The sequence below is a fragment of the Salmo trutta genome, chromosome 32 (genome assembly GCF_901001165.1).
Source record: "Salmo trutta chromosome 32, fSalTru1.1, whole genome shotgun sequence".
Classification (NCBI taxonomy): Eukaryota; Metazoa; Chordata; class Actinopteri; order Salmoniformes; family Salmonidae; genus Salmo; species Salmo trutta.
The window spans coordinates 24,584,790-24,609,086 of record NC_042988.1 but is presented as its reverse complement, the minus strand read 5'-3'; the positions used below and the strand labels follow the sequence as shown (position 1 = coordinate 24,609,086).

The 24,297-nt window shown below is 42.9% G+C and overlaps 1 protein-coding gene across 1 annotated transcript; it reads left to right on the top strand.

Moving 5' to 3' along the window:
• The first annotated feature begins 223 nt into the window (after positions 1-223).
• LOC115171515 (3 beta-hydroxysteroid dehydrogenase type 7-like) lies at positions 224-9,793 on the top strand. The gene is made up of 6 exons (XM_029728431.1): positions 224-629; positions 4,327-4,482; positions 5,872-5,980; positions 7,689-7,788; positions 8,362-8,524; positions 8,705-9,793. The coding sequence occupies exons 1-6, from the start codon at positions 470-472 to the stop codon at positions 9,115-9,117; spliced, it is 1,101 nt and encodes a 366-aa protein (XP_029584291.1). The 5' UTR covers positions 224-469; the 3' UTR covers positions 9,118-9,793.
• The last annotated feature ends 14,504 nt before the right edge of the window (positions 9,794-24,297 follow it).

Here is a 24,297-nt window from a genome sequence, read left to right as displayed (position 1 = left end):
AAGTCCAGTGAAGCGGAGCAGTTTACGATCGCTGTGTACAAACCCATCAGGGCTGCGTTCAGTACGTTTTTACGTTCTGGAACGTTCAATTGAACGGAAACGGTGCTGTTCTGAACGACCAGGGTTGGGGAACGAGGAGGGTTGGGGAATACTGTCAGCATGACCACTTCCCTTTAAAACACGTCACTCATTGCTTCCAGCCACACCTCGCCACATCTACTAAACGGTAGTCTATTCAAGAACGTACAAGAACGTGTCGTTCAGAACAAACCGTTGTTCAACGTAGCAAACGTTTAAGAGGACTGAACGCACCTCAACCTCTCCCTGTCTTTTTTCATTTCGTTCACTCTCGTTGTTTATCTCCGCTCTTTTAGAACGCAGAGGGAGTTGTAGAAGATCAACAAGGACGACTCAGTAGCTCATCAACCAAACATCACGCGTTGATAGTAGCAACTAGCAACAGTGAAGAATGTTGACTAAAGAACGGGGCCTGGTTTATCTCGTCACCGGGGGCTGTGGGTTCCTCGGACAACACCTGTTACAGGTCCTTTTGGAGAAAGAGGATGCGGTAACGGAAATTCGACTTTTTGACAAACACATCGACTCAAGTTTAAATTGCCACAGCACAGGTAAAACAACAATATATTCTTGAAACATACATTGTAAATGTCTGGCAGTTCACTGACATGCTCAAACCCCATTTGTAGTTTTCTTGTCTAATAATGTTTTATGCATATTTCATTGGCATAACCAAACACCACACGAGGCTGCTGAGTTGAAAACGGCTCATACATGTCCAGAATGATTTGCAGTTGTGGGACTAGCTACTCTTAACCCTTATTCATGGTGACAATGATTATTGGGCTAAGCTACTCCTAGCAAGATATATAGAGGCTCAAGTGGGCAAGACCTCTAATCATGAATGTCCTGGGGTTTATTCACTGAGAAGAGGTGGGGTGTCAACTCCTCAGTGAAACAGTTAGGGTCTTCATCTACCTTAGCACATTGAAATGACTTAAAGTGAGAGAACCTAGACTAGCATCACAGACCTTTACCCACATACATACCCAATCAAATAGATTCTGGATATCAGCTGTATTCCATGAAAACTCTTTTCTGACACCCTTTATTTTTGCCTTACACCTTTCTTACTCTTATATTCTCAGGCATAAGAACATGCACATTTTAATTATCTAACTTTGTACAAACTTTTATTCCATTGTCAGTCTTCACTACAGAAACAGAGCCATATATGGGATAGAGGTGGAGGGTGGGCAGTAGGTAGATGGACTGAGAGGGAGAGATGGGAAAGTCAGATACATACTAGAGTGTGACAGAGATGAGAGTTAGCGAATGTCACTGAAAGGGAAATGTTAGGATGGTAAACAACACATATCTACACTCCGCTGAGGTCACTTCTACATCTGAATTGCTTGCTGTTTGGGGTTTTAGGCTGGGTTTCTGTACAAGCACTTTGTGACATCTGCTGATGTAAAAAGCTCTTTATAAATGCGTTTGATTTGATTTGACTGCATCGGTCTGCATGAACAATGTCATAACATGATGGGGTCATGGACGCAGATTGCCCACACCCCTCCTAATTCCATTTCCTATTCTTGAACACTGCAGCTGGCCTATGTAATTTCCCGTAACCTGTGACATGTCACTGTCATAACAGGAATCTCCACCTGCACCCTGTCACCTTGTGTGACTTTTCCGTTTCTGTGGAATATGAATCGGAAAGGCAGGGCGGTATGTGGGGAAGGTTGCGCTCATCACAGAGTGACAGGTTTGTTGGACACAGCCTTCCTCCAAACTCAGTGATAGAAGATCACTTCATAGCTGTGTATGACTGATGAGCTAAATACATGGCATTGATTACAAATGAAATCGCCCATATAGGCTTACATTGTTAGTCTTTAACCTCCTATATTGCCGTAGGCTACATCCAGGTAATATTAGAACACCTTGTTTTCTCTTAAATACCAAACATATATATTTCTGCCCTGGTGAGAATGTGCTTTTCAAGTAGAGGAGATGTAGGGGCTGAGGAAAAATGGAAAAAATGATTTACCATTCATTCATTACCATTCATTATGTAAGCCAGTGGTATTCACCTCCTACTATGTCTGGAGCTTGCTGGTTTTCTGCTCTACCTGATTAATAATTGCACCCACCTCTTGACCAAGGTCTGAATCAGTCACTGATTAGAAGGGAACATTGAAAAACCGCAGTGGAGCTGGCTTCGAGGCCCAGACTTGAGTTTGAGGGATGTAGGCTATTCCAAGGCGTGCAGAAAGCCTGGTGGCTGGTAGTATTCATATAGCCCAGCCAGGGGGAGGCCTATAGTACACTTTATGTAATCAGAGCTCATAGTCTAGTTCTAATCTCGCTGTAACAGTGAACTGAAAAGACCAAGATGCTGTGATTGAATGAGATTTGCAACTTAACTTTGAGCCTTTGCTTGAAATGTTTCTGAAGTATTTACGTTCTGTAGGTTCTTTTTAGATATGAAGCATACATATTTTTTCACAGAGAAGGGTATGAGTGACTAAACCGATAACCAAAACAAACCAAGAATTGAACTTGGTTATTGGTGTATATGTTGCGTAGCATGTGAACCGCTGCTGCATCTCATGTAGTTACAGTAGCCTAGTAAGAGAGGGGCTTGTAAACGTCAGAGGACAAGGTTGACTGAAGCTTTCACTTCCTGTAATTACTTCAATTACAGTTGCTGTAGTTACTGGGTAATTACAGAACCTAGCTTTGGTTTGGTTCAATGGAAGTCAACAAATAATGTCAGATCCTTAAAAGGTTCTACAGCTGCACCATCGAGAGCGTTCTGACTGGTTGCATCACTGCCCGGTATGGCAACTGCTCGGCCCCCGACCGCAAGACGCTACAGAGGATAGTGCGAACGGCCCAGAACATCACTGGGGCCAAGCTTCCTGCCATCCAGGACCTCTATACCAGGCGGTGTCAGAGGAAGGCCCTGAAAATTGTCAGACTCCAGCCACCCTAGTCATAGACTGTTCTCTCTGCTACCACACGGCAAGCGGTACCGGAGCACCAAGTCTAGGTCCAAGAGACTTCTAAACAGTTTCTACCCCCAAGCCATAAAACTCCTGAACATCTAGTCAAATGGCTACTCAGACATTGCCCCCCCCCCCTCCCACACCGCTGCCACTCTCTGTTGTCATCTATGCATAGTCACTTTAATTAACTCTACCTACATCTACATACTACCTCAACTGACCGGTGCCCCCGCACATTGACTCTGTACCGGCACCCCCCTGTATATATTGTTATTTTTTTACTGCTCCTCTTTACTTGTTGCTTTTATCTCTTATTCGTATTTTTTAAACTGCACTGTCGGTTAGGGGCTCGTAAGTAAGCATTTCACTGTAAGGTCTACCTACACCTGTTGTATTCGGCGCATGTGACAAATACAATTTGATTTGATTTGCTACTTAACCAAGCCACTGAGGCAGAGCTAAAAGAGACAGCTGCAGTAGTGTGACTTCAAGGCAAGAGTGTGTTTTTTATGAGTCGGGACCATTCCTGTGGTTACTTGGACTCCAGCCCCGTCCTGGCTTCATGGTCATCAGATATATTTCAAGGCCATGATCTAGATAAGCCAAGCCAGGGACAGCAAACTGAGAATGGTCATCAGATATATTTCAAGGCCATGATCTAGATAAGCCAAGCCAGGGACAGCAAACTGAGAATAAGGGCAGCTTCTTTTCCATCTTATCATTCCAAGAAGGAAAGACGGAACAAACAGCTCTCAAAAGACACATTTGTGAAGAACGTGATTTTGTTGTGACCCACCTACTGGTGTTTCAATAAACATAAAGACCTTGTATGAGAAGACGTTAATTATGGTGGGGTGATTGGGTCTTTTTATAGCAACATCAGATTACATTTTTTCCAGAAACAGACAGAGTTCCTCAGTGGACCCAGCTTTGGTTAGGTAGCTAGGCAATGTAGGATCTGATTTAGAGGAAACAAATTAACACTCAAGTCAAAGAATCAAAGAATACTTCATATAGCCATGGAAACATGCATAGAAAGACTTGGTTCCTCCTCACACAACATATGTATCTAGACCTTCTAACCACAATATGTCTGATTCTTCTCTTAGGCTATTATTCTGTACATGATGTCCATGTCTTGTTGTCCAATCTCAATCTTGGATCAATTGTATTATTGTGCATTGTAGATCAGTTTATAGATATTTCATTCCGGTGAAAACAGTCTCTTTTACACTATATCTAACATCTTACAACCCCCCCCCTCCACTTTTCTCCCTCTCTCCCCCGTCAGAGCGGGTAAAGGTGGTGGTGACGCAGGGGGACATCACAGATTACTCCAGTGTCCTGGAGGTGTCCAAGGGGGCAGACCTGGTCATCCACACGGCCAGCCTGGTGGATGTCTGGCACAGAGTCCCTGAGACAGTCATCCAGGCTGTGAATGTTCAAGGTAAGGGCTCAGACACAGCAATAGCATTCACTGGCTGAGAATACGCACCGATTTTTTACATGTAGAATCGCATAAAAAATGTGGTCAGTCAGACGTCTACAGCGAGCTGAACGGTGGGCAGACGAACACTAGATCCACATTCGGTGCGATGTGTGGAAGCCTTAAGACACAGGAGGATTTACGAAGAAGGGAATGGAAAATATGTTGAGGGAACGGAAAAGAGAAGAGGGAGAAATGGTTGCCTTAGAGATGATTGATGATAGAACGAGACAAACATAGGAGGGGTGGTTGGCTTCTCTTGACTGTAAGTTAATTCCACAACAGGAACTGTTATGAAGACCCATGAAAACCCATGAAATAGTATTCCCTAAAGTTATTGTGATTCATGGTATAACCCACGTTTTTCCTGTTTGCCTGTCGCCTCTCCCTTCCTATAGTGCCTGGTGTTTTCCTCTGAACATTCTGACTATAAAATTGCCCCTTGAGTCTGTTAAGGATGACAACTACAACGATGGTTTTATAGTGAGCAAACATAGACATACACAAATAAGGTCATTATTTATGTAGTGGGTAAATGTGTGTGAGTCTCTGAGAAGGCCTGTTTATAGAAATGGTGTGTGTGAGTCTCTGAGAAGGCCTGTTTATAGAAATGGTGTGTGTGAGTCTCTGAGAAGGCCTGTTTATAGAAATTGTGTGTGTGCTTGTCATGAGATTGAAATGGCTGTAAAAGACTCATCTCAAAAGGTTTCACATCTCACGATAAGGTTAGTGCCAGCCTGTCAGGTGGTTTTCATGCAACTGAATTACCTACAAACTCAACTTATTGAAGGGAATCAGCTGTTCTCTGTGATCCACTGCAAGTCAACTGGTTTCTATTAAACTAACAACATCAAATTCAAATAGCAAGCCCTTGGAAGCATTATATAAGCCCAATTGAACACTGACACTTTGTTTCCAGTTTGTGGTTATTCTATCTATTCCCCGTCTGGTGGGTGGCCTACTGTGGTGGGTGTGTGTCTCACTGTCCCAGATCTGGGTAGCTGTCCCATATTTCTGCTCGTCGTCTCTTGGAGAATGTGACATTGTCCTCACAGGAATAGTTGTTTGTATTAGTTAGTGTAATTACTGTATATCAGATGTTTCTAATCCTTCTAGGATGTTTGTGTTGAGCTCTGAGAAAACACTTATCATCCGGGGCTAGTTCCTACAACATGCTCCTCCAAGTACTTGTGTACTCATCGTCTGCCAACATCTCTGACCAGATGTTCTGCACGCACTTCATGTTGACCGCACCACACCCTAGCCCTTTCTTTCTGCAATTAAATCAATGATAACCTCTAGTTATTGGCCTCTAGAATGTTTCTCTTCCTCTCTCCGTCTCTCTAACAGGAACTGTGAATGTGATCAATGCCTGTGTGGAGAATGGTATTCAGTATCTGGTCTACACCAGCAGCATGGAGGTGGTCGGCCCCAATGTGAAAGGAGACCCCTTTTTCAGGTAGAGTTTTACTTCACAAATATCTGTTTCTCCTTTAGGCTTTTGTTCTTTTTTTCCTCTTTCCACTAAATCACTACCTCTCCTCCATCTGTCTTTTGTCTAGCCCGTATGGTAGAGATTTCCCTTATCTGTATTATATCAGCCCTGTGACTATTTCTTTTATTTTCTGATTTCTCTATGAACTCGTATGTCTCAATTCTTCCCTAATTCTCCATCGAGAGACATTTACTGCGAGGAGAGATACATAAAGAGGTAGATAGGAGACAGGAATAGAGATTATTATTAGAGAGACATGAGAGAGAGCATTCCAGTCATAGTGTTGCGTTAAGGTCTAGTAGATGATGGATATGAAGCAGAGCACACATCAAGGCACACTTCCTTCATCCCTCCCTCTCTTACACAGACTAAAGCACTAGCCTCTCTGATGTGGCAGACATGTTATGCGCTACACTGAGTATACAAACATTAAGAACACCTGCTCTTTCCACCACAGACTGACCAGGTGAAAGCTATGCTCCCTTATTGATGTCAAATCCACATATATCAGTATAGATGAAGGGGAAGGATTTTTAAGCCTTGAGATTGAGACATGGATTGTGTACGTGTGCTATTCAGATGGTGAATGGGCAAGACAAAAGATTGAAGTGCCTTTGAACAGGGTATGGTAGTAGGTGCCAGGCGCACCGGTTTGTGTCAAGAACTGCAACGCTGCTGAGTTTTTCACACTCAACAGTTTCCCGTGTGTATCAAGAATGGTCCATCACCCAAAGGACATCCAGTCAACTGTGGGAAGCATTGGAATCAACATGGGCCGGCATCCATGTGGAATGCTTTCAACACCTTGTAGAGCCCATGCCCCGACAAATTGAGGCTGTTCTGAGGGAGAACGTGGGGGGTGCAACTCAATATTAGGAAGGTGTTCCTAATGTTTGGTAAACTCAGTATGTCATTGTGTGTTATTATAGGTGTGTTTAGGAATGTACTTATCACATATGGTCCCTATAAGAAGATAAGTGGATATGTGACAAAGATGATGAGTCAGTAGTAGCTATGAGGAACATCACAGGATAGAATTCATCTGCACCATTGAATTGAAGCTGCACATTGCCAGTTCAATATGAACATAGCCAGGCCCATGTACTTTGCAATGCTGTGTGATGATGTCAGGAAAACTGTGTGGCAACAATAACTACATCATAATAACAGCCCTGTGTTAAGTAATAGGCTCAGGTACACAAAGCCTTAAAGCATTGTCTGGTTTGACCTGTTTTAGGCTGGCAGGTCCTGGGAGCGTTGATGTTTTTGTGTAGCGTCATCGGATCTTTTTCGTAACATTTCAGATGTTAAACTAATTCCTGTCATACCAAGGAATTAGAGTGACAGAGAGAGAGGGATGAGGGAAATCCACACACACACTGTGGATTTGCAGATGTGTTTGCTATTCTCTTCCTTTCACATCAGCACTCACAGTGTCTGGGGAAAATGTCTGTCAGCCTTTACATGCATGACTGACTTTGCTAAAATATTCACAGAAACAACAGGATGAGTCCTGCACAGCCAGCAAGGAGAAACAACACCATGAAACTGCCAGTGTCCATCTGGCTATTATACTGAATCATTCCACATTCCACATGTGAATGTGATATTCTGTTCAAAGGTCATCAAATAATAACATCCCCCCGTCTCCCTCTCTCTCTTTCATGCACAGAGGTGATGAAGACACCGTCTACAATGTTTATCACGATATGCCCTACCCCAGGAGCAAGGCCAAGGCAGAGAAACTGGTGCTGGAGGCCAACGGCAATAAGGTACTTGTATAAACACGTCACATCTCATACAAAGACGCGGTAATAACACACACACACACAGACCAACTCACACACTTTTATTTGATGGACTTTTTGAAAGATCCGGGGGATAGTTGCCTTTAAATGGTACCCTCATTAATAGCCTGATTCAGATAGGGAATTCCTTCATGGACCTTATTCAGATACTTATTGTCTCTCTTTGACTGAACTGCTCAAAAAGGTACCGCAGAACACAAATATACTATAGTAATCCATGAAAAAAATGTTTTGGAGCTTATGTTGCATGTAAGATTTTTTCGCTCAATGGCCATATTTCTGCTGTTACTCTGCGCGAAAAACTAATATTTCTGAATTATGATAAATGGTAGAATTCTTTTCGACTTCACTGTCACTCTGCCAAAAAGCTGTTTAAGTGTTCCCTTGTGCGTTAGTCTACTCCACCCTTCTGTTAACATGTTGAGTTAAAACTGCATATTTGGGATTCCGGGTTTCAAAACTGTTTTCATTTCCCGTCCGCTCCCATCAGTTTCTAATGCTCTGTTACCACATCCTTCCTCTCTTCTCTCTGGCCAGGTGAATGAAGGGGCCTGCTTGTACACATGCTCCCTCCGTCCCACAGGGATCTATGGTGAGCAGCACCAGCTGATGAGGGACTTCTATCAGATGGGTGTGAGGACAGGGGGCTGGATCATTCGAGGTGTCCCAAAGGACACGGAACATGGCCGTGTCTATGCAGGTGAGTCCTGAAACCCGTGCTGATACCTAGCCACACCTACAAGATCTTGAGTCATCCTTTTAGCTGATTTTCTACTGAGCTCTTGGTTATGTACCAAGGTGGCTACCTAACTTGTTCTACAGCCCTAGTGGATTAGGCTAGTGGTATGTACGTTCTCAGCATAGTTTCCTTTTTTTTCAGGTAACGTGGCTTGGATGCATCTGCTGGCTGCTCGCTCCCTGAGAGAGCACCCCCAACGGCTTGGAGGGGAAGTTTACTTCTGCTATGACGACTCACCCTACAAGAGTTATGAGGATTTCAACATGCAGTTCCTGTCTGGGTTCAACTTCCGCCAGGTCCGTGTGCCGCTATTGGTGCTGTGGTTGGTGGCGTGCCTGAATGACCTGCTCCGCTGGGTGCTGAAGCCTGTGTGCAGCTACACACCATTACTCAATCGCTACACACTCGCTGTGGCCAGCACCTCCTTCACAGTAGGTTCAGACAAGGCCCAGCGCCACTTCCAGTACCGCCCCCTCTATGACTGGGAACAGTGCAAGGCCCGCACACAGAGATGGGTGGACACCTTTCCCTTCGCAGGCCCCAAGGACTCCTGATCTGCTGGTCTGAGGGAACCTTGTCTGGGCTAAACCGATGCACCACACATCATAACATGGGATGGATGGAGGAGTGAGAGGACTTTCTCAGATGTATATTCTCATTATGTTTGCTCCATCATAAGCAGTATTATCATTACACGTATGCATACAAACTCTTGACCCCTGAACTCTTAAACCCTGAACTATGACCTCCTGCACGTGTTCTTCAAAAATGGTTATGTCCTCCTACCTGTCACTACTTGTGGCTAGCCTGTAGCTCCTCAGTCAAAATGATGACAAGGCATGTTCCACACTGAAATGGGTCACTTATCCATCCCATGATCTTCTGATTCACATGAGAACCTTCCCAGCTCTAAATAAGAGATAATACATTGGAGATTCAATATAAAAAGTTTGGTGCTTTATCGGACATTGCAATATTCATCCTCTTAAAAAAGGGGTAGATATGTGATTGTAGTCATAAAATGGCATAGGTATGTGATCTAGGAAAGCTGCTCATGAATTGTTTTGAGTCTATTTCGTGCAATACATTGCTATACATATTTTGCAATACATACATGAAAATGCAATACATTTTCCACAAGACATCATCACTACATAGACTTGATCTGTTTTTGTTGAAGAGCACTAGTGCAGAAAACATGCATCTTAAACATGCATTAATGCACACAGAGAATATTGGCTGATTTTGTTCTGTGATTTTAGAGTTTTATGAATCAAATCAAAGTTTATTTGTCACGTGCGCCGAATACAACAGTTGTAGACCTTACAGTGAAATGCTTACTTACAGGCTCTAACCAATAGTGCGGAAAAAAAGGTGTGTGTGTGTGTGTGTGTGTAAGTAGAGAAATAAAACAACAGTAAAAAGACATTTGAAAATAAGAGTAGCAAGGCTATACACCGGTTAGTCAGGCTTATTGAGGTGGTATGGTTAAAGTGACTATGCATATATGATGAACAGAGTAGCAGTAGCGTAAAAAGAGGGGTTGGCGGGTGGTGGGCGGGACACAATGCAGATAGCCCGGTTAGCCAATGTGCGGGAGCACTGGTTGGTCGGCCCAATTGAGGTAGTATGTACATGAATGTATAGTTAAAGTGACTATGCATATAAGATAAACAGAGAGTAGTGGGGGGGGGGCACACAATTCAAATAGTTTGGGTAACCATTTGGTTACCTGTTCAGGAGTCTTATGGCTTGGGGGTAAAAACTGTTGAGAAGCCTTTTTGTTCTAGACTTGGCACTCCGGTACCGCTTGCCATGCTGTAGTAGAGAGAACAGTCTATGACTGGGGTGGCTGGGGTCTTTGACAATTTTCAGGGCCTTCCTCTGACACCGCCTGGTGTAGAGGTCCTGGATGGCAGGCTGCTTTGCCCCAGTGATGTACTGGGCCGTACGCGCTACCCTCTGAAGTGCCTTGCGGTCGGAGGCCGAGCAATTGCTGTACCAGGCAGTGATGCAACCGGTCAGGATGCTCTCGATGTTGCAGCTGTAGGACCTTTTGAGGATCTCAGGACCCATGCGAAATCTGTTTAGTTTCCTGAGGGGGAATAGGCTTTGTCGTGCCCTCTTGACGACTGTCTTGGTGTGTTTGGACCATTCTAATTTGTTGTTGATGTGGACACCAAGGAATTTGAAGCTCTCAACCTGCTCCACCACAGCCCCGTCGATGAGAATGGGGATGTGCTTGGTCCTCCTTTTCCTGTAGTCCACAATCATCTCCTTAGTCTTGGTTACGTTGAGGGATAGGTTGTTATTCTGGCACCATCCGACCAGGTCTCTGACCTCCTCCCTGTAGGCTGTCTCGTCGTTGTCGGTGATCAGGCCTACCACTGTTGTGTCGTCAGCAAACTTAATGATGGGGTTGGAGTCGTGCCTGGCCATGCAGTCGTGGGTGAACAGGGAGTACAGGAGGTCTCTGAGCACGCACTACTGGGGGGCTCCAGTGTTGAGGAGCAGCGTGGCAGATGTGTTACTACCTACTCTCACCACCTGGAGGCGGCCTGTCAGGAAGTCCAGGATCCAGTTGCAGAGGGAGGTGTTTAGTCCCAGGGTCCTTAGCTTAGTGATGAGCTTTGAGGGTACTATGGTGTTGAACGCTGAGCTGTAGTCAATGAATAGCATTCTCACATAGGTGTTCCTTTTGTCCAGGTGGGAAAGGGCAGTGTGGAGTGCAATAGAGATTGCATCATCTGTGGATCTTTTTGGGAGGTATGCAAATTGGAGTGGGTCTAGGGTTTCTGGGGTAATGGTGTTGATGTGAGCCATTACCAGCCTTTCAAAGCACTTCATGGCTACGGACGTGAGTGCTACGGGTCTGTAGTCATTTAGGCAGGTTGCCTTTGTGTTCTTGGGCACAGGGACTATGGTGGTCTGCTTGAAGCATGTTGGTATTACAGACTCAATCAGGGACATGTTGAACATGTCAGTGAAGACACCTGCCAGTTGGTCAGCACATGCCCGTAGGACACGTCCTGGTAATCCGTCTGGCCCCGCAGCCTTGTGAATGTTGACTTGTTTAAAGGTCTTACGTCAGCTACGGAGAGCGTGATCACATAGTCTTCCGGAACAGCTGATGCTCTCATGCATGCCTCAGTGTTGCTTGCCTCGAAGCGAGCATAGAAGGGATTTAGCTCGTCTGGTAGGCTCGTGTCACTGGGCAGCTCGCGGCTGTGCTTCCCTTTGTAGTCTGTAATAGTTTGCAAGCCCTGCCACATCCGACGAGCGTTGGAGCCGGTGTAGTATGATTCAATCTTAGCCCTGTATTGATGCTTTGCCTGTTTGATGGTTCGTTGCAGGGCATAGCGGGATTTCTTGTAAGCTTCCTGGTTAGTCCCGCACCTTGAAAGCGGCAGCTCTACCCTTTAGCTCAGTGCGAATGTTTCCTGTAATCCATGGCTTCTGGTTGGGGTATGTACGTACAGTCACTGTGGGGACGACGTCCTCAATGCACTTATTGATAAAGCCAGTGACTGATGTGGTGTATTCCTCAATGTCATCAGAAGAATCCCGGAACATGTTCCAGTCTGTGATAGCAAAACAGTCCTGTAGTTTAGCATCTGCTTCATCTGACCATTTTCTTTCACCTGCTATACATTAAGGTAATTTTATAATCTGAATGCACTGCCAATTTAAAAACAATAATAAAAACATCTTTCAAAATAACATTTGCCAGTGCATTCAGATTTTAAACTTCAGACAGAGAAAAGGTTAATTTTATATTTCATGCCTATTGATGAAATTATAATTTTGTGAAGTAGCGTTACTTAAAGAGCAACTGAAGGCAATAAACAACTTCTATTGTATTCTCTGGTAGAAAATGGCCTGTCTCAAAGCAACTATACATTAATGAAATGAAAATATTGTCCCATTTACAATGTGTAATTTATTGACGGTCGCTAACTAGCCCCAGAGATAGGCTATCCAAAGTCACAACAATTTTGAAACTGTTGCACACCAGCCGGAAAAGAAGTTGGATAGCTTGCTAGCTAATTTGGGCTTCTTCCAGACACAAGACCTTGTTCGACTGTTTCAAGTTCTCAAAGGGTGTGTACTGTTTTGGCAGAGTGTAAGTACAAATGCTTCCCACGTCGGAAAACACAACAGACACCCACATCAAAGAGCGCCAAGACCCAAAACTTGTTAAGTTTAATTTCCTAATGAGGAGAATTGAAACCAGGACTTGATCAGGAAGTTCAGCCCTCTTTAAGAAAACAATAGACATACTTGGAACACAGGAGGTTGGGGGCACTTTAATTGGGGAGGATGGGCTTGTGGTAAGGACTGGAGCGGAATGGTATGTGTTTGATGCCATTCCATTAGCTCCATTCCAGCCATTATTATGAGCCATCCTCCCCTCTGCAGCCTCCTGAGACTTGGAAAGCATACTCTTTCTGTATTGCATATTGTATTGAATATGAATATGTATTTTGTATTTATTTGTTTAATTCCAAATATAAGTATTTTAATTAATTCAAAGTAGATTTTTTTTTACAAGGTAAATATGATACTATCAAAGACACAATGCAAGATTTTTTCTGAAAACGGCCTAGGTCCACTATGCTGACCTCGGAAACTGCAAAATAAACTAAATGGAGAAACATATGGAATACATGTTAACAACACATTCATTACACGTCCTTTACATAGTTCCAGTCGGTATTAGATAGAACGTTGCGCCCCTGCCTGCCTGTGGGGAAAACAACTTGTGGTTACCTTTTTCAAACGTAATTTTCTTGTTGCCTGCTTGTTTTAGTCTATTACAAAACTACATTTAAGAAAAGTACGTCTAAAGATTACTTTTCAACATTGCCTGTGATGGGGGTCACTTTGGTGTCATGATAGGGGCTGCACCAAATGATTGGTGTATTATAATAATTGATTATGCTTATGTTGTATTAATAGAAGGGGAAGGGCTATAAGACCCTCCCCCACTACATTTATAGGGCCCTGGACCACAGATTAGCAATATATGCATTATAAGGTTTAATACTGTTCCACAGTTCTTTTCTAGTCTCTGCCTCTTATACGAAACGGTCTGAGCAGATGTGTGAGCCATTGCAGTCAAAACAGGGTGTCTGTGAGAAAGCGCCTCAAGCCTAAAAGAGATACATATCTATTTACTCCCCTGCAGGGGTCTATGTCTAAGAGAGAAGTCAGACATACCACTTTAAGCCACACGTGAATGGAAAATTACTGCTGAGCCCTTAGAGAAGACTGGACTATTGTTTTCTCCTGCAAGTTTGTATAACTGTATATGCATGGGCTTGGTCTCATGAGTAGAAGGTGTTGACGTAGGCAGTTACACCACTAGGGGTTGACTGCAAGTATATTAAAGCAACTTTGACCTTTTTTACTTTGCAGAACTAACTCTGAAACATACATGCTGTGTTTCCATTGTCAACTTCTGTCTGCAATTGCATTAATAAAGGTTTGATTGATTTACTTACCAATAAGCCAATGATTGACAAGGAACAAGGAACTTACCCCGACACCTGCTCCCAAGCGTTCTCACTACTTAGAAATACGTAATGTTGTAGGGATTCCCTCATGCCCCTTTTCATGACAGTGCTAGCAGCCACTTGAGTGAGACCAACAGCACAAACTAACGGAATATACAGCTACAAGTAATCAGGGGAGTTAAAGACTATACTATACTGAACAAAAATATAAACAAAATATGCAAAAATGTTGCTAAGTAACAGTTCATATAAGGAAATCAGTCAATTGAAATAAATAAATTAGGCCCTAATCTATGGATTTCACATGACTGGGAATACAGATATGCATCTGATGATCAGATATCTTAACAAAAAAGGCAGGGGTGTAGATCAGGAAACCAGTCAGTATCTGGTGTGACCACCATTTGGCTCATGCAGCACGACACCTCCTTCGCATAGAGTTTATCAGGCTGTTGATTGTGGCCTGTGGAATGTTGTCCCACTCCTCTTCAATGGCTGGTCAAAGTTGCTGGATATTGGCAGGAACTGGAACACGCTGTCATGCACGTCGATTCAGAGCATCCCCAACATGCTCAATGAGTGACATGTCTGGTGAGTATGCAGGCCATGGAAGAACTGAGACAGTTTCAGCTTCCAGGAATTGTGTACAGACATGGGGCCGTGCATTATCATGCTGAAACATGAGGTGATGGCGGCGGATGAATAGCACAATGGGTCTCAGGATCTCCTCACGGTATCTCTGGGCATTCAAATTGCCATCGATAAAATGCAATTGTGTTCATTGTCCATAGCTTATGCCTGCCCATACCATAACCCCACGCCAACATGGTGCACTCTGTTCACAACCTTGACATCAACAAACCGCTCGCCCACACAACGCCATACACGTGGTCTGCGGTTGTGAGCTAGTTGGACGCGCTGCCAAATTCTCTAAAATGACATTGGAGGCGGCTTATGGTAGAGAAATTAATATTCAATTCTCTGGCAACAGCTCTGGTGGATATTCCTGTAGTCAGCATGCCAATTGCACGCTCCCTCAACTTGAAACATCTGTGGCATTGTGTTATTTAAAAAAACTGCACATTTTAGAGTGGCCTTTATTGTCCCCAGCACAAGGTGCACTTGTGTTATTGTCATTTTTATGAGGATCCCCATTAGCTAACACCGTAACGCTAGCTAATCTTCCATTCAACAAGTAGACAATACAGACAATTACAATACCTGACAGGAAACACATTTAACATTCAGTTGATGCTTTCTATTTCCTCTCCAGTCATGGTCTATCGGATGTTCTTTTATTTTTTTCTTGAAGGTGGATTTACTTTTTTCCTGAAAAATATGGATTCTTAAAGAGTTCCATTCAGCTATGGTTCTATATAAAACTGTAGATTTAAGGCAATTTGTCCTTGGCTTGGGTTGACTTAGCTGCCCTAAATTTGCCTGTCTAGTTTGGTGGTTATGCGTGTTGCTAGTATGTACTAACTGGCCTGAAAGATACTGTATTTTTTTTTAAATATAATATTCCTAAAGAAGATCAGAAGACTGGATAGTAATTTGTTTTTAACGTGAAGCCATGAGAGATTCTGACGCATTTTGGATAATATTCATACAGAGAGAGCAATGAGAGCTAATCTGCCAGCCCTGTTTTGAACGATTTGGAGATTTTCTATATATTTTTTATTTTATTTCACCTTTATTTAACCAGGTAAGCTAGTTGAGAACAAGTTCTCAAGTACAACTGCGACCTGGCCAAGATAAAGCAAAGCAGTGCGACACAAGGTAGGCAATAAATAGGCCATAGTAGCAAAATAATTACAATTTAGCTGTCACGTCCTGACCAGTATAAGGGGTTATTGTAGTTTGGTCAGGACGTGGCAGGGGTATTTGTTTTATGTGGTTCGGGGTTTAATGGGATATGTATTTATGTAAGAGGGGTGTTTGATTTATGTGTTCCAGGGTTATGTTCTTATTTTGTATTTCTATGTTCTGTCTATGTTGTGTATTTCTTTGTTGCCCTGGTATGGCTCTCAATCAGGAACAGCTGTACATCATTGTTGCTGATTGAGAGTCATACTTAGGTAGCCTGTTCTCACCTGTCCCTTTGTGGGAAGTTGTGGTTGCATAGCTGTGTGTTTTAGCCTGCAATCCTGTTCGTTCGATCGTTTTCTTGTTTTGTTTTGTTTGTGTTCAATAAAAGTCATTATGAGCACTCAACCCGCTGTGCCTTGGTCCACTACGTACGATGACCATTACATTAGCAGATTAACACTGGAGTGATAAATGAGCAGATGATGATGTGCAAGTAGAGATACTGGTGTGCAAAAGAGCAGAAAATTAAATAAAAACAATATGGGGATGAGGTAGGTAGATAGGGTGGGCTATTTACAGATGGACTATGTACAGCTGCAGCGATCGGTTAGCTGCTCAGATAGCTGATATTTAAAGTTAGTAAGGGAAATATAAGTCTCCAGCTAAAGCAATTTTTGCAATTCGTTCCAGTCATTGGCAGCAGAGAACTGGAAGGAAAGGCGGCCAAAGGAGGTGTTGGCTTTGGGGATGACCAGTGAGATATACCTGCTGGAGCCCGTGTTACAGGTGGGTGTTGTTATCGTGACCAGTGAGCTGAGATAAGGCGGAGCTTTACCTAGCATAGACTTATAGATGACCTGGAGCCTGTGGGTCTGGCGACGAATATGTAGCGAGGGCCAGCCGACTAGAGCATACAGGTCGCAGTGGTGGGTGGTATATGGGGCTTTGGTAACAAAACGGATGGCACTGTGATAGACTGCATCCAATTTGCTGAGTAGAGTATTGGAAGCTATTTTGTAGATGACATCGCCGAAGTTGAGGATCGGTAGGATAGTCAGGTTTACTAGGGTAAGTTTGGCAGCATGAGTGAAGGAGGCTTTGTTGCGAACTAGAAAGCCGATTCTAGATTTGATTTTGGATTGGAGATGTTTAATATGAGTCTGGAAGGACAGTTTACAGTCTAGCCAGACACCTAGGTATTTGTAGTTGTCCACATATTCTAGGTCAGAACTGTCCAGGGTAGTGATGCTAGTTGGGTGGGCGGGTGCGGGCAACGAAAGGTTGAAAAGCATGCATTTAGTTTTACTTGCATTTAAGAGCAGTTGGAGGCCACGGAAGGAGTGTTGTATGGCATTGAAGCTCGTTTGGAGGTTAGTTAAGTGTCAAAAGAAGGGCCAGATGTATACAGAATGGTGTCGTCTGCGTAGAGGTGGATCAGGGAATCACCCGCAGCAAGAGCGACATCATTGATAAATACAGAGAAAAGAGTCGGCCCAAGAATTGAACCCTGTGGTACCCCCATAGAAACTGCCAGAGGTCCGGACAACAGGCCCTCCGATTTGAGACACTGAACTCTGTCTGCGAAGTAGTTGGTGAACCAGGCGAGGCAGTCATTTGAGAAACCAAGGCTATTGAGTCTGCCGATAAGAATGTGGTGATTGACAGAGTCGAAAGCCTTGGCCAGGTCGATGAAGACGGCTGCACAGTACTGTCTTTGATCGATGGCGGTTATGATATCGTTTTGTACCTTGAGCGTGGCTGAGGTGTACCCGTGACCAGCTCGGAAACCGGATTGCACAGCAGAGAAGGTACGGTGGGATTCGAAATGGTCAGTGATCTGTTTATTGACTTGGCTTTCGAAGACTTTACAAAGGCAGCGCAGGATGGATATAGGTCTGTAACACTTTGGGTCTAGAGTGTCACCCCCTTTGAAGAGGGGGATGACCGCAGCAGCTTTCCACTCTTTAGGGATCTCGGACGATACGAAAGAGAGGTTGAACAGACTGGTAATAGGGGTTGCAACAATGGCGGCGGATAGTTTAAGAAATAGAGGGTCCAGATCGTCTAGCCCAGCTGATTTGTACGGGTCTAGGTTTTGTAGCTCTTTCAGAACATCTGCAATCTGGATTTGGGTGAAGGAGAAGCTGGGGAGGCTCGGGCAAGTAGCTGCGGGGGGGACGGAGCTGTTGGCCGGGGCTGGGGTAGCCAGGAGGAAAGCATGGCCAGCCGTAGAGAAATGCTGATTGAAACTTTCGATTATCATGGATTTATCAGTGGTGACCTAGCCTCAGAGCAGTGGGCAGCTGAGAGGAGGTGCTCTTGTTCTCCATGGACTTTACAGTGTCCCAAAACTTTTTGGAGTTGGAGCTACAGGATGCAAATTTCTATTTGAAAAAGCTAGCCTTTGCTTTCCTGACTGACTGCGTGTATTGGTTCCCGACTTCCCTGAACAGTTGGATATCACGGGGACTATTCGATGCTATTGCAGTCCGCCACAGGATGTTTTTGTGCTGTTATCTTTCTTTGCTGCAGATGACCATATAACTGGACAGTACTCTAAGTGTGATAGGACCAGGGATTGAATCACCTGATTCAGTGTGCTAGATGTTACATACTCTGAACATTTTCTTGTAACAGCAATTCCCTTACCCATCTTAATAACAATATGATCTATGTGTTCTGACCATGATAAAGCTGCGTCCAATATGACACCTAGTAGTTTTGTTTTTTTCACTTGCTCTACATGCATTCTATTCATCAACAAATGCAATTGGGGATCATCAGCAAGCATATATACTGAACCAAATACAATACATTTAGTTTTAGAAACGTTCAACACAAATTTGTTCATATCAACCCATTCAGACATCATTCTTAGTTCACTGCTCAGGACATGTTAGCTCATTACATTCTGATGCTGTGCTATACATTGTGGAGTCATCAGCATACATGACCACTCTTGCTTTGTTCATTACTGAAGGTAAATCATTAGTAAAGATAGAGTAGAGAAGTGGGCCTAGGCAACTTCCTTGAGGAACACCACAGTGTATATCTTTACTGATTGAAAAGCTACCATTAAAGAACACTTTTTGCCTTCTGGATAGATAGCTTTCCATCCAGGATAGAACTGCAGACTTAGCCCTTGTGTTGTCTTAAGGGTAAAAAATGACCCGCCACTATGTTTAACAGCAGAGAAAACCCCCTAAATTATATTTTTTCAACTTTAAATTTGATGACTTCTCCTAGAGTAACCCCAACATTAGAAAAAGTGAAACATCGCCTTTGTTCATATTTCCATGAAAGCTGTACACCACCAGGGTATAAAGATTGTCTAAGGGTAATTTTTGACCCAGCAGTTATAAAATAATTTACACACCACAAAAACCACAAAGACACACACACATACACACAAAGAGAAATGGAGATTATGCGTGCTACTGATTGAACTCAGACAAAACTAAAATGTTCTTGTGCATGTGCAGCATCTCCCCTCCACAACCCTACACATGACTCAAGTTCACAGACCAAAATAAAAACAATTTCAGACAAAATAAACACATTTCTGACAAAATAAACATTTCTTGAAAGCATTGTATACTAATGGGAAATGCAGTCAGAGGCTATAAAGGTGCTGGAGATGACAGTCCCCCCAGTTCTCTCTTTGCTGAACCATGAGTGCACGTTTTAGTGCCCAACAGGTCGTAGATCTGATCTTTTTTCAGATGTCCAGGAGGAACAAGAGAACAATGATTTAGAAGAGGAGGAGGTATCTGAAGAAGAAGATGGGGAAGAATACAACCCAGAGCATGATGCATCATCTTCAGATGAAGAAGAAATCCCCCAAGCTGAAAGAGAGACATTTTTGTCAAAGAACAGCAAAATAACATGGTCCTTGTCACCATATGACAACCAGGGCCGAATGGCAGCACAAAATGTCATAAGGATGACCCCAGGGCCCACAAGACATACAGTTGCCCATGCCCAGGACATCGCCTCAACATTCTATATGTTCATCACACCAGCCATCGAAAAAATCATCCTGGAGATGACAAATTTGCAGGGTTTCTGTAAATATGGAGACAACTGGAAAAGGATGGATGAGATTGACCTGCTTGCCTACATAGGGCTGCTAGTCTTAGCGGGTGTGTATAGGTCCCGAGGCGAGGCTACATATAGTCTCTGGGATGCAGAGAGTGGAAGGGTGATTGTCCATGCCTCGATGCCACTGAAAGTCTTTCACACTTTCTCAAGAATACTACGATTTGATAACCGTGAGCCAAGACCTGCAAGACGTGTGAGAGACAAACTGGCAGCCATAAGAGTGGTCTGGGAGAAGTGGGTGGAGTGTCTGCCATACCTCTACAACCCTGGGCCTGAAGTAACAGTGGATGAGCAACTGGTTCCATTCAGAGGTAAATGTTTATTTCCATATCTGTAATGTAAGTGATTTTCACTTAATTGTATTATTGTTTTTCTGTAATATCATTGATTTATGTGATTGTTTTCTGTGAAACTAATACTAATTACTGATAGGAATCTCTTTTGTCAAAAGTTCGCTGTCCTTTCCGGCAGTATATGCCCAGCAAGCCAGCAAAGTATGCATCAAGATGAGGGTGACCTGTGACGCACAATCCAGCTACGCATGGAAGATGCAAGTCTACACAGGGAAGCCGACCAGTGGAGGCCCAGAGAAGAACCAGGGGATGTGGGTTGTGCTTGATGTGACAGATGGACTGAGGGGGCACAATGTCACGTGTGACAATTTCTTCATCTCTTATGAACTCAGCCAGCAGCTCCTGAAGAGGAAGATCACCATGGTTAGCACAGTTAGAAAGAACAAGCCTGAGCTCCCCCCTGCACTCCTCGCAACAAGGGGGAGAGAGGCCTTCTCATCAAAGTTTGCCTTCACCCCCACCACCACTCTAGTTTCTTACCTCTCAAAGAGGAACAAGAATGTGGTCCTCCTGAGCAGTGCTTAAAACAGCTGAGATCAGTGATCGTGAGGACAGGAAGCCACAGCTGGAATTTACAGCTGCAGGAGGATGACTGCCTGCTGGCCCCTGGTCATCTTCCATAACATCATTGACGTGTCCTCATACAATGCCTTCGTGATATGGAACAAGATCAACCCTACCTGGATGCCTGATAAGCAGAACAAGAGGAGGGTGTTCCTGGAGCAGCTGGGAAAGGCACTTGTAACCCCACACATTCAAAGAAGGGAGTGCCTCCCCTGCACAGCAGCCTCTGCTGTATGTTTACACCTATGCAGTACCTTTAGCAATAATAATAATAATAATAATATTAATAATAAACCACTACTTTAGTAAAGAAAACAATTATGACAGGTGTGTTGTACTAAAAACGAGTGGTGTCCACTGATTAAATGCGGCCTTTCTGCATTGTGAAGAGGGAAAACCCAGATATTCACAAAGTTTGTGATGAATGACAGGTTGTTTCTTCATGCAAATAGATTTGGGGTTTAAAATTCAATTAAGCTGCTTTTTCATTTTTGACCCTTAGAACAAGGAGAGTATACAGAATGTAAAGACTACACAAGGGTTAAAAACCATAACATTTGAGTTTAACAAGTAACAGTTCATGATCAATTACACCAAAAGCAGCACTGAAATCTAGCAACACTGCACCACCTAACTTCCTGTCATCCATAATCTTTAACCAATCATCCGTCATTCGTGCTAAGGCCGTACTCGTGGAATGCCCTTCTTTGTATGCATGCTGGAAACCCATTATCAGATCATTACATGATAAATAATGCTTGATTTGTACAGATACAATTTCTTCCAATAATTGACTTAACACAGGCAGCAAGCTTATAGGATGACTATTAGGACCAGTGAATGCAGATTTTTTATCCTTAGGTAGTGGAATAACCTTTGACTCTTTCCAGACTTCTGGGCACACCCCATACATCAAGCACTTATTAAAAATATGAGAGATTGGGGTATATATTTGGTTAGCTGTAACTCTAAGCAATTTGGTGTCAAGATTATCTGTACCAGGTAACTTGTCATCCGAAAGAGACAACAGCATCCTTTCTACCTCTTCCCTTTTAACTTGATGAAATTCAAACATGCATTGCCTCTCCTTCATGATACAATATTTTATAAGGATATATGACATGGAGCCATCAGTTGGAATCATAGCATTCCTCAACTTGCCCACTTTGCCTGTAAAATATTCATTTGTTTGCGATGTCATGTGTTTTTGTAATAAAAATACCCTCTGATTCAACAAAAGAGGCGGACATGTTCGAATTCCTACCCATAAGTGTTCAACATTCTCCACAGTTTTTTACCATCACCCTTTACCTCATCAATGTTGTGCTGATAGATTCCCTTCTTCTTTCCTTTGTTTAGCTTGGTCACAATATTTCTTAATTTACAATAACTTTTCTTATCAAACAGAGTGCCAGATTTATCTGCTACTTTTTTGGCATCATAACGTTGAATCATAAAATTTCTCAGTTCATCATCAATCCATGTGGCACCGTTTGACCTCACAGTGCATTTTCTTAAAGGGGCTTGCTTATCAGCTATACTCATAAATAATTTCATAAACAAATTTAGTGACATTTCAGGATCATCCTTACTACACACTTCTAACCATTGCACATTCTTAATCTCATCCACGATTGAGTCCTGCTTGAACACTCTGTAGGACCTTCGGTAGATTACCTTCGGGTGCAACCAAGTTAGTGAGTGCAACCAAGTTATGATCACTGCAACCTAGTGCCGCTGATACAGCCTTAGAACAATGTTCAGCCATGTTAGTAAAAATGTGATCGATACAAGTTGATGTGATACCGGACCTATTAGTGAACCTTCTGGTTGGTAATGTCATAACTTGGGTCAGGTTTTGAGCAAGGATCCCGGGACATATATCAGCGATTCCAGCGTTAACGATAACTGCGTCCCAGGATCCAGATATAAATAGGCAAACTATTGTAAACTTACAATAGTAGTTTGTTGTTAAAGTGAAACATATCGAGTCTCTAGTCTTGTACTGCGCGTGTTGATGACTACGGTGTTGATGGTAAGAAAAAAGAGAACGATAGATCATGCTGTTTAATCAGCTTCTTGATATGCCACACCTGTCAGGTGGATGGATTATCTTGGCAAAGCAGAAATGCTCATTAACAGAGATGTCAACAAATTTGTTCACAAAATTTGACAGAAATAAGGTTTTTGTGCGTATGGAACATTTCTGGGATCTTTTATTTCAGCTTATGAAACATAGGATGAACACTTTACATGCTGCATTTATATTTCTTGTTCAGTGTAAAGACGTTAAATGTCTTACCTGTGATTAAATGTTTTCCACCAACAGCTACATGTAGACTACATGGACACGGGGTCCCCACATTTCCCACTCTCCCACACCCAATAGCTTGAAGCCACAGTACAGGACTCTTCTAGCAGGCTCTATTTCCCTATGTGGGAGCATTGCGAACTGTAGGTCGGAATATTTGACCTGGTTACATGTACATTGAACAACACAGCAGCTTTTCTGGATTTTTTTTATTTCTGTATAAAAAAATAAAAAAAAAAAAAAATCGACAACGAAGTTGCATTTTTTACAATGGGGGTCAATAGGAAAGAATGTTGGGTTCTCCAATTTGTGGGCGTGGTCAAGGTGAATTCCTTATTATGTGAATACCGACTGGGACTATTTTCTCCAGTGCTGTAAAGTACTTAAGTAAAAATACTTTCAAGTAGTTTTTTGGGGTATCTGTACTTGACTATTTATATTTTTGACAACGTTTACTTTTAGTTCACTACATTCCTAAAGACAATTATGTACTTTTTACTCCATACATTTTCCCTGACACCCAAAAGTACATGATGAATGCTTAGCAGGATAGGAAAATGGTCCAACTGACGCACTTATCAAGAGAACACATTGTCATCCCTACTGCCTCTGATCTGTCAGACTCACTAAATACAAATGCATCGTTTGTAAATGACTTTGGAGTGTATCCCTGGCTATTAGCACAATTTTCTTGTTTTTAAAATGTACTATCTGCTTTGCTTAATATAAGGAATTTGAAAGGATTTATACTTTTACGTTTGATACTTAAGTATATTTTAGGGATTACATTTACTTTTGATACTTAAGTATATTTAGAACCAAATACATTTCGATTTTTACTGAAGTTGTATTTTACTGGGCGACTCACTTTTACTTGAGTAACTGTCACGTTCACTGTCCTCAAACTCCCTGTCATAGATCAGCCAGGGCGCAGCGTGCATGGAATTCCACATATTTTTTATGAAAATGAAACTCACCAAAACAACAGGAGGAAAACGTGACGTTCTGGGGCTGCTCAAAGGCAACTACACAAAAACAAGATCCCACAACTAAAGGTGGAAAAAAGGGCTGCCTAAGTAT